This window comes from Bombina bombina, chromosome 1, assembly GCF_027579735.1.
Source record: "Bombina bombina isolate aBomBom1 chromosome 1, aBomBom1.pri, whole genome shotgun sequence".
In the NCBI taxonomy this organism is placed as follows: Eukaryota; Metazoa; Chordata; class Amphibia; order Anura; family Bombinatoridae; genus Bombina; species Bombina bombina.
In genome coordinates this window covers 916,266,791-916,280,304 of record NC_069499.1, presented here as the reverse complement: position 1 = coordinate 916,280,304, position 13,514 = coordinate 916,266,791, and the positions used below count along the sequence as shown (strand labels likewise).

General features: G+C 38.3%; 1 protein-coding gene across 1 annotated transcript in view; it reads left to right on the top strand.

Annotated features, from left to right (window-relative positions):
* TERB1 (telomere repeat binding bouquet formation protein 1) overlaps positions 1-6,118 on the top strand; it is a 273,372-nt gene extending 267,254 nt beyond the window's left edge. Inside the window, exon 20 of the mRNA XM_053715885.1 lies at positions 5,894-6,118. Coding sequence (XP_053571860.1) covers positions 5,894-6,118 — 225 coding nt within the window. The remainder of the gene's footprint in view (positions 1-5,893) is intronic.
* The last annotated feature ends 7,396 nt before the right edge of the window (positions 6,119-13,514 follow it).

Genomic DNA, 13,514 nt, shown 5'->3' with positions numbered 1-13,514 from the left:
GGTTACGTTTTTTCAAGGAAATTTGGATCAATTCTGTTCACAATCTTTGGATTCAGAGCATTGTTTCAGAAGGGTACAGAATTGGTTTCAAGTTGAGACCTCCTGCAAAGAGATTTTTTCTTTCCCGTGTCCCAGTAAATCCAGTAAAAGCTCAAGCATTTCTGAATTGTGTTTCAGATCTAGAGTTGACTGGAGTAATTATGCCAGTTCCAGTTCTGGAACAGGGGATGGGGTTTTATTCAAATCTCTTCATTGTACCAAAGAAGGAGAATTCTTTCAGACCAGTTCTGGATCTAAAAATATTGAATCATTATGTAAGGATACCAACATTCAAGATGGTAACTGTAAGGACTATCTTACCTTTTGTTCAGCAAGGGAATTATATGTCCACAATAGATTTACAGGATGCATATCTGCATATTCCGATTCATCCAGATCATTATCAGTTCCTGAGATTCTCGTTTCTGGACAAGCATTACCAGTTTGTGGCTCTGCCGTTTGGCCTAGCTACAGCTCCAAGAATTTTTACAAAGGTTCTCGGTGCCCTGCTGTCTGTAATCAGAGAACAGGGTATTGTGGTATTTCCTTATTTGGACGATATCTTGGTACTTGCTCAGTCTTTACATTTAGCAGAATCTCATACGAATCGACTTGTGTTGTTTCTTCAAGATCATGGTTGGAGGATCAATTTACCAAAAAGTTATTTGATTCCTCAGACAAGGGTAACCTTTCTGGGTTTCCAGATGGATTCAGTGTCCATGACTCTGTCTTTAACAGACAAGAGACGTCTAAAGTTGATTGCAGCTTGTCGAAACCTTCAGTCACAATCATTCCCTTCGGTAGCCTTATGCATGGAAATTCTAGGTCTTATGACTGCTGCATCGGACGCGATCCCCTTTGCTCGTTTTCACATGCGACCTCTTCAGCTCTGTATGCTGAAGCAATGGTGCAAGGATTACACGAAGATATCTCAATTAATATCTTTAAAACCGATTGTTCGACACTCTCTAACATGGTGGACAGATCACCATCGTTTAATTCAGGGGGCTTCTTTTGTGCTTCCGACTTGGACTGTAATTTCAACAGATGCAAATCTCACAGGTTGGGGAGCTGTGTGGGGATCTCTGACGGCACAAGGAGTTTGGGAATCTCAGGAGGTGAGATTACCGATCAATATTTTGGAACTCCCTGCAATTTTCAGAGCTCTTCAGTTTTGGCCTCTTCTGAAGAGAGAATCGTTCATTTGTTTTCAGACAGACAATGTCACAACTGTGGCATACATCAATCATCAAGGAGGGACTCACAGTCCTCTGGCTATGAAAGAAGTATCTCGAATTTTGGTTTGGGCGGAATCCAGCTCCTGTCTAATCTCTGCGGTTCATATCCCAGGTGTAGACAATTGGGAAGCGGATTATCTCAGTCGCCAAACGTTGCATCCGGGCAAATGGTCTCTTCACCCAGAGGTATTTCTTCAGATTGTTCAAATGTGGGAACTTCCAGAAATAGATCTGATGGCGTCCCATCTAAACAAGAAACTTCCCAGGTATCTGTCCAGATCCCGGGATCCTCAGGCGGAGGCAGTGGATGCATTATCACTTCCTTGGAAGTATCATCCTGCCTATATCTTTCCGCCTCTAGTTCTTCTTCCAAGAGTAATCTCCAAGATTCTGAAGGAATGCTCGTTTGTTCTGCTGGTAGCTCCGGCATGGCCTCACAGGTTTTGGTATGCGGATCTTGTCCGGATGGCCTCTTGCCAACCGTGGACTCTTCCGTTAAGACCAGACATTTCTGTCACAAGGTCCTTTTTTCCATCAGGATCTGAAATCCTTAAATTTAAAGGTATGGAGATTGAACGCTTGATTCTTGGTCACAGAGGTTTCTCTGACTCTGTGATTAATACTATGTTACAGGCTCGTAAATCTGTATCTCGAGAGATATATTATAGAGTCTGGAAGACTTATATTTCTTGGTGTCTTTCTCATCATTTTTCCTGGCATTCTTTTAGAATACCGAGAATTTTACAGTTTCTTCAGGATGGTTTAGATAAGGGTTTGTCCGCAAGTTCTTTGAAAGGACAAATCTCTGCTCTTTCTGTTCTTTTTCACAGAAAGATTGCTATTCTTCCTGATGTTCATTGTTTTATACAAGCTTTGGTTCGTATAAAACCTGTCATTAAGTCAATTTCTCCTCCTTGGAGTTTGAATTTGGTTCTGGGAGCTCTTCAAGCTCCTCCGTTTGAACCTATGCATTCATTGGACATTAAATTACTTTCTTGGAAAGTTTTGTTCCTTTTGGCCATCTCTTCTGCCAGAAGAGTTTCTGAATTATCTGCTCTTTCTTGTGAGTCTCCTTTTCTGATTTTTCATCAGGATAAGGCGGTGTTGCGAACTTCTTTTGAATTTTTACCTAAAGTTGTGAATTCCAACAACATTAGTAGAGAAATTGTGGTTCCTTCATTATGTCCTAATCCTAAGAATTCTAAGGAGAAATTGTTGCATTCTTTGGATGTTGTTAGAGCTTTGAAATATTATGTTGAAGCTACGAAATCTTTTCGTAAGACTTCTAGTCTATTTGTTATCTTTTCCGGTTCTAGAAAAGGCCAGAAAGCTTCTGCCATTTCTTTGGCATCTTGGTTGAAATCTTTAATTCATCTTGCCTATGTTGAGTCGGGTAAAACTCCGCCTCAGAGAATTACAGCTCATTCTACTAGGTCAGTTTCTACTTCCTGGGCGTTTATGAATGAAGCTTCGGTTGACCAGATCTGCAAAGCAGCAACTTGGTCCTCTTTGCATACTTTTACTAAATTCTACCATTTTGATGTATTTTCTTCTTCTGAAGCAGTTTTTGGTAGAAAAGTACTTCAGGCAGCGGTTTCAGTTTGAATCTTCTGCTTATGTTTTTCGTTAAACTTTATTTTGGGTGTGGATTATTTTCAGCAGGAATTGGCTGTCTTTATTTTATCCCTCCCTCTCTAGTGACTCTTGTGTGGAAAGATCCACATCTTGGGTAGTCATTATCCCATACGTCACTAGCTCATGGACTCTTGCTAATTACATGAAAGAAAACATAATTTATGTAAGAACTTACCTGATAAATTCATTTCTTTCATATTAGCAAGAGTCCATGAGGCCCGCCCTTTTTTATGGTGGTTATGATTTTGTATAAAGCACAATTATTCCAATTCCTTATTTTATATGCTTTCGCACTTTTTTATCACCCCACTTCTTGGCTATTCGTTAAACTGAATTGTGGGTGTGGTGAGGGGTGTATTTATAGGCATTTTGAGGTTTGGGAAACTTTGCCCCTCCTGGTAGGAATGTATATCCCATACGTCACTAGCTCATGGACTCTTGCTAATATGAAAGAAATGAATTTATCAGGTAAGTTCTTACATAAATTATGTTTTTCTTAAACTAATTATTCAAAGCAGATCCCAGCACATCATCTTCTGGTTTATCAGAACAATTTTCTAGGTCCGGCAAAAACTCACCCAGCAGTCCATCCTGCTGTGTAAGGTGTTGCAATCAGCAGCCAATTCCAAGCTTCATGATCTTTTGGGGAAAATATTATAAGGCCCTTCCAGAATACTCAAGACCCCAAAACCAATATTTGAGTACACCAAAGATGCACTTGGTTATGGTTCACTTGTTCATGCTCTCCTATGAGCCAGGAGCAACCACGCATTGAACAAATACCCTGTGTAACCTGTAATAAGAAACAAAAGTGCTCCACCTATTTATTTTAAAATCCCAAAAGTCATGAATTTCCCATTGTTTAATGTCCCTATAAGAGATAACTTACAATATTAACATGCCTCAAGCCCTGCAGTTGATGGAATATTGAGGGGCTATAGGCTTATGATGCTGGTTAGCCTGTCAAGGTTCATGGGCAAGATGAAGACAACTCTTTCTTAACATTTCACTCTTTCTTTTTTCTTACTTATTGGCTAAGCTCTTCTGTTCTTCTCTCTCTCATACAGTCTCAGCCTTTAACAGACTAATAGAACATGTGATGAACAATAATACGTGTATAATATTTATGTATCTAATGGTAAATTTATTCAGTTAAAAGAATACACTAATAATGATTGTGAGCCTACAACTGCAAGTTAAAAAGCAGATAGAGAGGCCCATTTATTAAAGGTCTGGAGGACCTGATCCGACAGTGCGGATCAAGTCCGCCAGACCTCACTGAATGCGTATTCAGCATTGCACCAGCAGCTCTTCGGCCGCCAGCAGGGGGTTGTCAATCAACCCGATCGTACTCAATCGGGTTGAATTGTGGCGATTTCTGTCCGCCTCATCAGAGCAGGCGGACAGGTTATGGAGCAGCGTTTCTGCCACAAACCTTATTTTACCATTAATAAACCTTTGTTGTTAGTGTTAAATCAAATTTAAATAATTTATTTCCATAGCATTTTCATGTGTTTTGTTATGCAAATTATTAAGGACTATTGTGTCCCAAACGTTGCTGTTTTTATTTTGATGCACTCTCAATAAATTGGAGTTTTTTCTAAGTGGTACTGCTGCTTCTGATTTTCTCTTTGTTATGCAAATTAGCAAGTGATAATTGCTGACTTTAGGTCTCAAAAAGCACTACATTTTAAAGCAAGACTTAATTGACCACTAAATACAGTATAATTGAATAACTGACAAATAAACAATAAAAAGACAATGCAATAACACTTACTTTGAATTTGAAATGAGGAGTAGAATATTTTCCTGCAAATTTCAAAGATAATCCAATTTTCCCTCCCGCTATATCATGTGACAACCATCAGCCAATCACAAAATGCCTATATGTATATACTGTGTGTACTTTTGCACATGCTCAGTAGGAGCTGGAATCTCAGAAAGTGTGCTTATAAAAATGTGCATGTTTTGATAATGGAAGTATATTGGAAAATTGTTTTCAATTGCATGCTCTAACTGAAACACGAAGCTTTAGTTTTGACTTTAACTCTACAGTGAGAATGCTCAGAATGCTCTCTGCTCTATCCATTAACCACTTCTGCCAATTGGACGCAGCTACTATGTCACAGGGTACTTTAGTGAGCGTACCCTGTTGATGTAGTAGCTATGTCCAACATTCTCCCGCACGCTGTAGTCCCGGCTGTCAGCTCTGACAGCTAAGACCGCAGCTAGAGGGAGAAGGGAGCGCTGACAGCGCTCCTGTTACCATATGAAGCAGATCCCAGATGCAAACAGTGACACTCGTATATCACTGTTTGCATCTGCTTGCGGTGTTGCAGTGGGTGGTGTGGGAGGTCGGCGGGCAGCACATTGCGGGAGGGAGTGGGAATTCCCTACCTATAGAAAAAAAAAATGTTGAGAGAGGGGGTGGAATGGGTTCTACAACAATGGAAAGGGGTGAGTGAGTGATCTCTACACTACACAAAAAAAAATTGTGTTTTTTTTACATAAATTATAAAAAAATACAATTTGGGTACTGTCAGACAGCTGCCAGTACTTAAAGGGACAGTATACACTAATTTGCATATAACTGCATGTAATAGACATTACTATAAAGAAGAATATGCACAGATACTGATATAAAAATCCAGTATAAAACTTTTTAAAAAGTTAGAAGCTCCTAGTTTAGCACTGTTGATGAGGTTAGGCTGGGACACCCACTGAAAGGTGCAGAGAAAGAAAAAAAGAGCAGACCCCCCCCCCCTTTCCTGCATATGAAAAGACCCTTTAAATAAACAGGAGCAAGTTGGAGTAGATAGACAACTGTCTACTTCTCTAACTTTGGGGCTTGGTTAGGTTAGGAGTCTAAAAATCAGCACAATGGTATTTAATAAATGCATTTACTTAATTTGTTAACTTGACAGATCCTTATTTGATTATGTTACACTTTCCTGATCAGGTTATGGGATTTATTTTCACAGAATCTTGTTCTTCAAAGTTCTACGAAAAATATACAACAGATGAAAATGAGTGAACGACGAAGCAGAAAAGATTTCACAGAGCAAGAAATTGCATATATTTTAGATGGAGTGAAAAAATTTGGACACCACTGGAATTCTATTTTATGGTCTTATCCTTTTCAGAAGGGGAGGCAAAATGTTGATTTGGCCAAAAAGTATAAGCACTTGCAGGTGCAGATGTGCTAATTAGATATAAAATATGGTTCACGTCAATTAAGACTCAAGAATTAACTAGTAATACATATATAGATGAATATTTTATGTAATATTTTTAAGTGACTTGCAATTTTATGATCTGCCACAGTGTTTCTCAACGCCAGGCCAGATTTTACTGAGCACAGGTGAAATAATCCGCTGATTAGTAACCATGGTTACTAACCTGCTCTCACCATTTAGCTGATTATTTTACCTGTGCTCTAGTTAAGATATTAGGAAAACCTGGCCTGTTAGGGGACACTTGAGGACTGGAGTTGAGAAATACTTATTCTACATAACAGCTTTCAGAAATATAACTAATATTCCTTTTAGGAACTAGTGGGAACAAACAGTTTATTTATTTATTGTTAATTAATGTTTAAAATAGGAACAAGTAGAGTTTGCAATGTATAAAAAAGGAACTTGTCAATCTTTTACAATCTTTTACACATCTATGGTTCCTTCTTCTCTTCCTCCTAGGCAAGTCCTTTGGTGAAACTAAGTAAATTGCCTTTTAGGTCCCAGCAACATTATTCTATAATACATGTAATAAAATATACAAATGGCAAATTTTGCATTTTCAAGTGTATAATTATTTAAATAATATATAAAATATAAAAATAATCGGTGCTGTTTAAAAGAAGTTTAGCAGGGTAGATACAAATATATGAAAAGCAGATTAAAGGGTCAGTAAATTCACACATTGTTAAAGCTTACGCTATCTTCCTCTATAACATTACATTCGAAACGCATTGTTAATTTTTTAAAAATATTAATTTTAAAATGTTTTTTTAAATATTAATTTTTCCAGTCTAACCGTTAATGGACGTCCGTTCTCCAACCCCTCCATGACATCTCAAATGTGGGCGGTATAGACCAACTCTGTATTAATGCTAATGAAGTGACGCCCAGTTTAATAGCGCGTAAATCTCACAGTCCCTCATTCTCGGTGAAAAAATCACCAAATTCTTCATGGATCATAAAACTCTACCCCTGAAGCTTCTAAACGCCATCTGTAAACCAACTAGACAATGAGGCTCCATTCATGTTTTTTTGGTAAATGTTAGAATTGTAAGGGGTATGACAGTAAATGAAAAATACAACAATAAAGCAACTGAAATGTGTAGCAAACGTCCATTGGATTAACGGGATACTAAACCCAAATTTGTGTCTTTCATGATTCAGACAGAGCATGCAATTTTAAGTAACTTTCTAATTTACTCCTATTATCAATTTTTCTTCGTTCTCTTTCTATCTTTATTTAAAAAGCAGTTATGTAAAGCTTAGGACCTGGCCCATTTTAGGTTCAGCACCATGGATAGCGCTTTCTTATTGGTGACTACATTCAGCCAACCAATAAGCAAGTGTAACCCAGGTACTGAACCAAAAATGGGCTCTCTCCTTAGCTTTACATTCCTGCTTCTTTTAAAATACAGATAGCAAGAGAACGAAGAAAATTTGATAATATGAGTAAATTAGAAAGTTGCTTAAAATTGCATGTGCTATCTGAATCATAAAATAAACCTTTTGGATTTAGTATCCCTTTAAGAGCAAAGATAAGAGCAGACAAAGAGAGACTTTTCTAAATGAATAGAAATGGTGGCATATTTAAGTTTTGTGCTTTGCAACCGGCTCAACTCTTTAGATCTTGTTTGATATATATTTTACACAACTGAGTAATAGCTTATTTTTTTATCTACCAGACACAAATTGCTAGTAATTTAAAGTGCAATTATTGATTACTCTTATGTCAGTCAAGTACATATAAAGAAGTGGTTAACATCTTAAAATCCCTCCCCCAAACATTACCTCATCAAGTGTGAGGACCTCTTTGTCATTTCATATGCCTCTTTGTTAAATCACTCTCCCAGAGGTCCAGTGGGGAGGGTACATGGGTTCCTCTTTGCCCGCTAGCTGCCAATTAGTATTTAAATGACATCACTTATGAAGTGGGAATTAAGAATCATGCTTGGTGATGTCATTTCTCCCCATCCAGCCAAGATAAACCTTTGTCAGGCAGTGGATCAATATAAATATTAACAAGAGGACAAAGAAAAGAAATAACTCTGCCGCATTCTAAATGCATACAATGAAGCAATTCTATCAATAGCTATAATCAAATCTGTATAAGTACACCTTAAAGAGTCACTCAGCACTTCAATATTGTCTGGCTGATAGCTGGGGGCTTGGCAACAGGTAGGCAACAAACACAGCTACAGTTTTTATTTTGTAAAGCACAGATGCAGTAAAAGCAAGAGATAAGTATTTAAAACTTGCTAAAAATGTGTATGTTCTCATATATACTGATTTCAATAGGATATTCAGACAAGTGCTTTGTAAAAGGGCTGATCCCAAAACAGTAAAGAAAAATACATCACATGACATTGGGCAGGGTGAGAGGGGGACTCGCCCAGGGCTCTGCTCTTTTTTGGGTGCCCCTCATTTTCATGGGTGAGGCTATGAGAAGGTGCAATGTATATCCTGAAGAAATGTTTATGGTATCAGGAAGTGGAATACATACTGTTATTCTTTATATAGGTTTTACTGAATGTTGTGACAAGTATGGGCCATACCGGGGGCATTGCATAAAGGTGGAGGGATAAGGGGGATAAGAGTGCTGGGCTATGGGACCACGCAAATTTGTCTTGCTCAGGGCGCTGCAAATGCTAAGGGTGTCCCAGTGACAAGATGACCTACCGAGTGCTTTGCTTATGGACACATTGCAGTTGCGGACGAACATCCCCTTTGAAAACAATCATGTAATTGCATACATCAGATATCGAAACTACTACAAAGGCTGCTTCAACACAGAATACTATGCCTTTTTATGATCAATGTAATAACAGTGCAACTTGATATGGGGCCTTGCTGGTATTGTGTGTTAGATGGGTTATTGTTACAATTTCCTTATTTGAAGTGTCATTTGGTTTGGGTTTTTATAGTGTTACGCGCTTACCATAGGGAGCGTCACCCCCGGTCTCGGTGAGGTTTGTTTCCCCAGTCTCAGTGTCCCACGTGGAGGAATGCTGGGACCCAGCAGCAGGGACCATGTCCTAATAACCAGAAATCCCATTTGGAGGCCATAGGTGTGGGAGTCCCTTTAAAAGGTTACTCAGCCCATCACTCTGGGTTGACTTATTGTGAGCCATCCTTGTTCCTGAACCAGAAACATGCTTTCCTTGAACCTGTGTATTCTCAGCTTATTATTATTCACTGAGTTCCTTAACATGCTTACCTTGTTCCAGAAGCTGAATTATATTTGTCTTGCACCTGTGTATGCTTGCCTTGTTCCTGCTTTGCCTCCTGAACCTAACAGGTATTCTGTGACAGACTCATCAACAGTACCCGCTGGATGTCCTGTGTCTGCTAAGTCCCCTATGTCTGATATACCAGTGACAGCTTTACTCAAACCAGCTGTACCTGCTGTACCTACATGGTATCCTGTGACAGCCTTGCCAACAGTACCCGCTGGGTATCCTGTGTCTGCTAAGTCTCTTATGTCTGCTATACCAGTGACTGTTTTCCTTGTTCCTGCTGTCCCTACTTGGTGCTTTTTGTGACACTTTTTATTCAAGCGTAAACGGTTATTCAGAGCTCTGAAGTCGCACTAACCCAACATGCACAAACACCAGTGATAAACCCAATATCACTCATGCGCAACAGTTAGCACTCCACTCGTAATTTAGCCCTAAGTGCTTTTTTATATTATATTTTAATCAAGTCCATTTGATATCAAAGATCTCCCACACTCGCTGCTCTGGGAAACTGGAAAAAACATTGATCCCATCCAAAACACTATCACACTGTACAATGAAGGACAGGTGGGCGCCACATAGTGTATACTGTTTATAAATAAAAAACCTTCATATGGTATCAGATAGGATCTATACTCAAAAGTGAATGGCACTACAAATAGGAATGCATAATAAGCTGGCAGCACCCTCACAGTTACCCAGATTGTCCTTTGGAATGTATCCTGACAATCTCCATACTACTTATCTGTAATCGAGAGGCTGATAAATATGTTGTTAAAATGTCCTCAGAAGACAAGTAACCAATGAAGAACTTTTGTGATAGTCAGGGCCGGCTCAAGATATTGTGCTGCCTGGGTCCGAGAATGCAATGACGCCCCAGTAGTAACATTACTGATTAATATTTCAACCTTCTCGCCTGGCCGCTGACATTAATAAGCCTGCCTACCTGCATGCAACCAATGCTTATGCACAATTGCTCAATAAGTGAGAAGGTAGTTAGGGAAGAGATGCACTTGACCCACCTTGAATATTGACCCTGACCGGTTCTGTGTCTTTGTGAATGATGAGATTATGCTGCTGGGAGCCTGAGACTTCTCCCACAGAGACAAATGACAGGAGTGGTCTGGGTCTGACAGTGACTGACTCAATCACTGAAGTGCTGCCACTTGTCAAGTGCTGCCTGGGTCCTTTGGACCCACTTGATCCCATGGTTGAGCTGGCCCTGGTGATAGTAAGTGAAGTATCTGTATCAAAAATAAAAAGATGTTTTGATATCCAGCTCATATGAATAAATAGATATACTGCATTTAAAGGGACGGTGTACTGTAAAATTCCCTCCCCTTTAATGTGTTCCAAATGATCTATTTTACCTGCTGGAGCGTAGTAAATAGTTTATCTTTATTTTGTCATTTGAAATAGCTGATTTGCCTGTTAAAACCACCACCTACCTATTCTTAACATTTAAATACTGCAGTGCTGGTTATAAAAAAAAGCTATGTAAACAAGAGACTGAGAAAGAAATCACACTCCCAGTATGGTGTGAGAAAGATAGGTACTACAATGTTCATTTTCAATTGTTCTTTTTAAGAACAGGGTTCTGTGTATACAGACAGAGATAACATTAGGTTGTCTTTGTGTGTATATAATATGATAAGAAGGTCTTCTCTCCCTGCAAGCTCAGCCTACTGTAATGGATTGTGGTTTCAAAAGGCAAAAACTGTTATATTAACAAAATAAACCTAAAAATATAATTTTTCTCTACATTTTATACTCTGCAGCTGGCATAACAAGTCATTAGAAACACATTTAGGGGAACAATGCATTTACAAAACAACAATAAACAAAATTACATTTCTTAAACAGGTACATTGATTAACTTTTAGTTAAAGAGACAGTCTACTTAAAAAATTTTATTGTTTAAAAAGATAGATAATCCCTTTATTACATATTCACCAGTTTTGCATAACCAACAGTGTTATATTAATTCACTTTTTACCTCTGTAAGTCTCTGCAGACTGCCCCCATATTTCAGTTCTTTTGACAGAATTGCATCTACAGGAGTGAACACGTTATCTATATGGCACGTGTGAACTAGTGCTGTCTACCTGTGAAAAGCTAATAAAAAAGCACTGAGATAAGAGGCGGCCTTCAAGAGCTTTGAAATCAGCCTATGACCCTACTTAGGTTTAGCTTTCAACAAAGGATACCAAGAGAACAAAGCTAATTTGATGATAAAAGTAAACTAGAAAGTTGTTTAAAACTGCATGCCCTATCTGAATCATGTAAATTTAATTTTGACTAGACTGTCCCTTTAAAAGGGACATGGTAGTTAATATTAAACTTGATTCACATAGAGCATGTGATTAAAAAAACATTCCAATTAACTTCTGTTATTGAATGTACCTCTTTCTCTCCTTGTTTGAAACTGGTTTGTAAATAATTGTGAGGTTTTTTTTTCTAAACTCTATAGCCAAAAGAAGCAGGGTTTATCTGCATATAGGGGTTTGCATGAGCCTCTACTGCATATATCTATTTATCACAGTGATCACCTGGCTATTCTGACCTAAATATTTCTTCTGGGCTTGCAAATACACATTAAGAGGCCTATTTATTATTGTACAAGCGGACATGATCCGATATTGCGGATCATGTCCGCCGCACATCGATAAATGACAACAGCATACGCTGTCGGCATTTATCATTGCACCAGCAAGTGCAATGCAATAGTAATTACTTTGAATTTGAAATGAGATATAGCATATTTTTTGGCAAATTAAAAATGTAATCCAGTTATCCCTCACCATGTATCATGTGACAGCCATCATCCAATCACAAAATGGCATATGCATATACGTATATACTGTGCACTTTTGCACATGCACAGTAGAAGCTGAGCCTCCAAGAGTGTGCATAAAAAAATAATATGCATGTTTTGATAATTGAAGTATATTAGAAAGTGTTTTTTTTAATTACATGCTCTATCTAAATCATGAAATTGTAATATGACTTTAGTGGTCCTTTAAAACAAGTTGTCTTAGGGTTCAGGGACAAGCCAGCAAAATCATAAAAATGTAAAATAATTTTATCATCATTTACAAAACAAAACCACCTTTCTCCTGTTAAGTGTGGTCAGTCCACGGGTCATCATTACTTCTGGGATATTATCTCCTCCCCTACAGGAAGTGCAAGAGGATTCACCCAGCAGAGCTGCTATATAGCTCCTCCCCTCTACGTCACCCCCAGTCATTCTCTTGCACCCAACGAATAGATAGGATGTGTGAGAGGACTGTGGTGATTTTAATTAGTTTATTACCTTCAATCAAAAGTTTGTTATTTTATAATAGCACCGGAGTGTGTTATTCATTCTCTGGTAGAATTTGAAGAAGAATCTACCTGAGTTTTTTCTATGATTTTAGCCGGAGTAGTTAAGATCATATTGCTGTTTCTCGGCCATCTGAGGAGAGGTAAACTTCAGATCAGGGGACAGCGGGCAGATTAATCTGCAAAGAGGTATGTAGCAGTTTATATATTTTCTGACATGGAATTGATGAGAAAATCCTGCCATACCGTTATAATGTAAACTCAGCCTTAAATACAGTAGATGTATCTGGTATCAGGCTGTCATGTATGTATATTTTACACTTCAGTATTCTGGGGAATGGTACTTCACTGGATTTATACTGTATGCATAGACTTAACCTAATTTGCAGGGACTTGCAATAGGTTTTTAAATAACAATTAATTTATTGAGGTTAAACGTTTTTTGCTGGCATGTAAAATCGTTTATTTCTCTGAGGTACTGGGTGAAAAAATGTTTTGGGCACTGTTTTTTCCACTTGGCAATAGTTTTGTTTAAATTTAAACAGTTTACTGATCTCTCTCACTGTTATGTGTGAGGGGGAGGGGCCATTTTTGGCGCTTTTACTACGCATCAAAAAACTCAGTCAGAGGTTCATTTTCTTCCTGCATGATCCGGTTCATCTCTACAGAACTCAGGGATCTTCAAAGCTTGTTTTGAGGGAGGTAATCATTCACAGCAGAGCTGTGAAGATTGTAGTTGACTGTGATAAAAAACGTTTATTTGTGTATTTTTTCTGCTGTCAGGGTTAGTTATCCTTTGCTAATGGGAACAA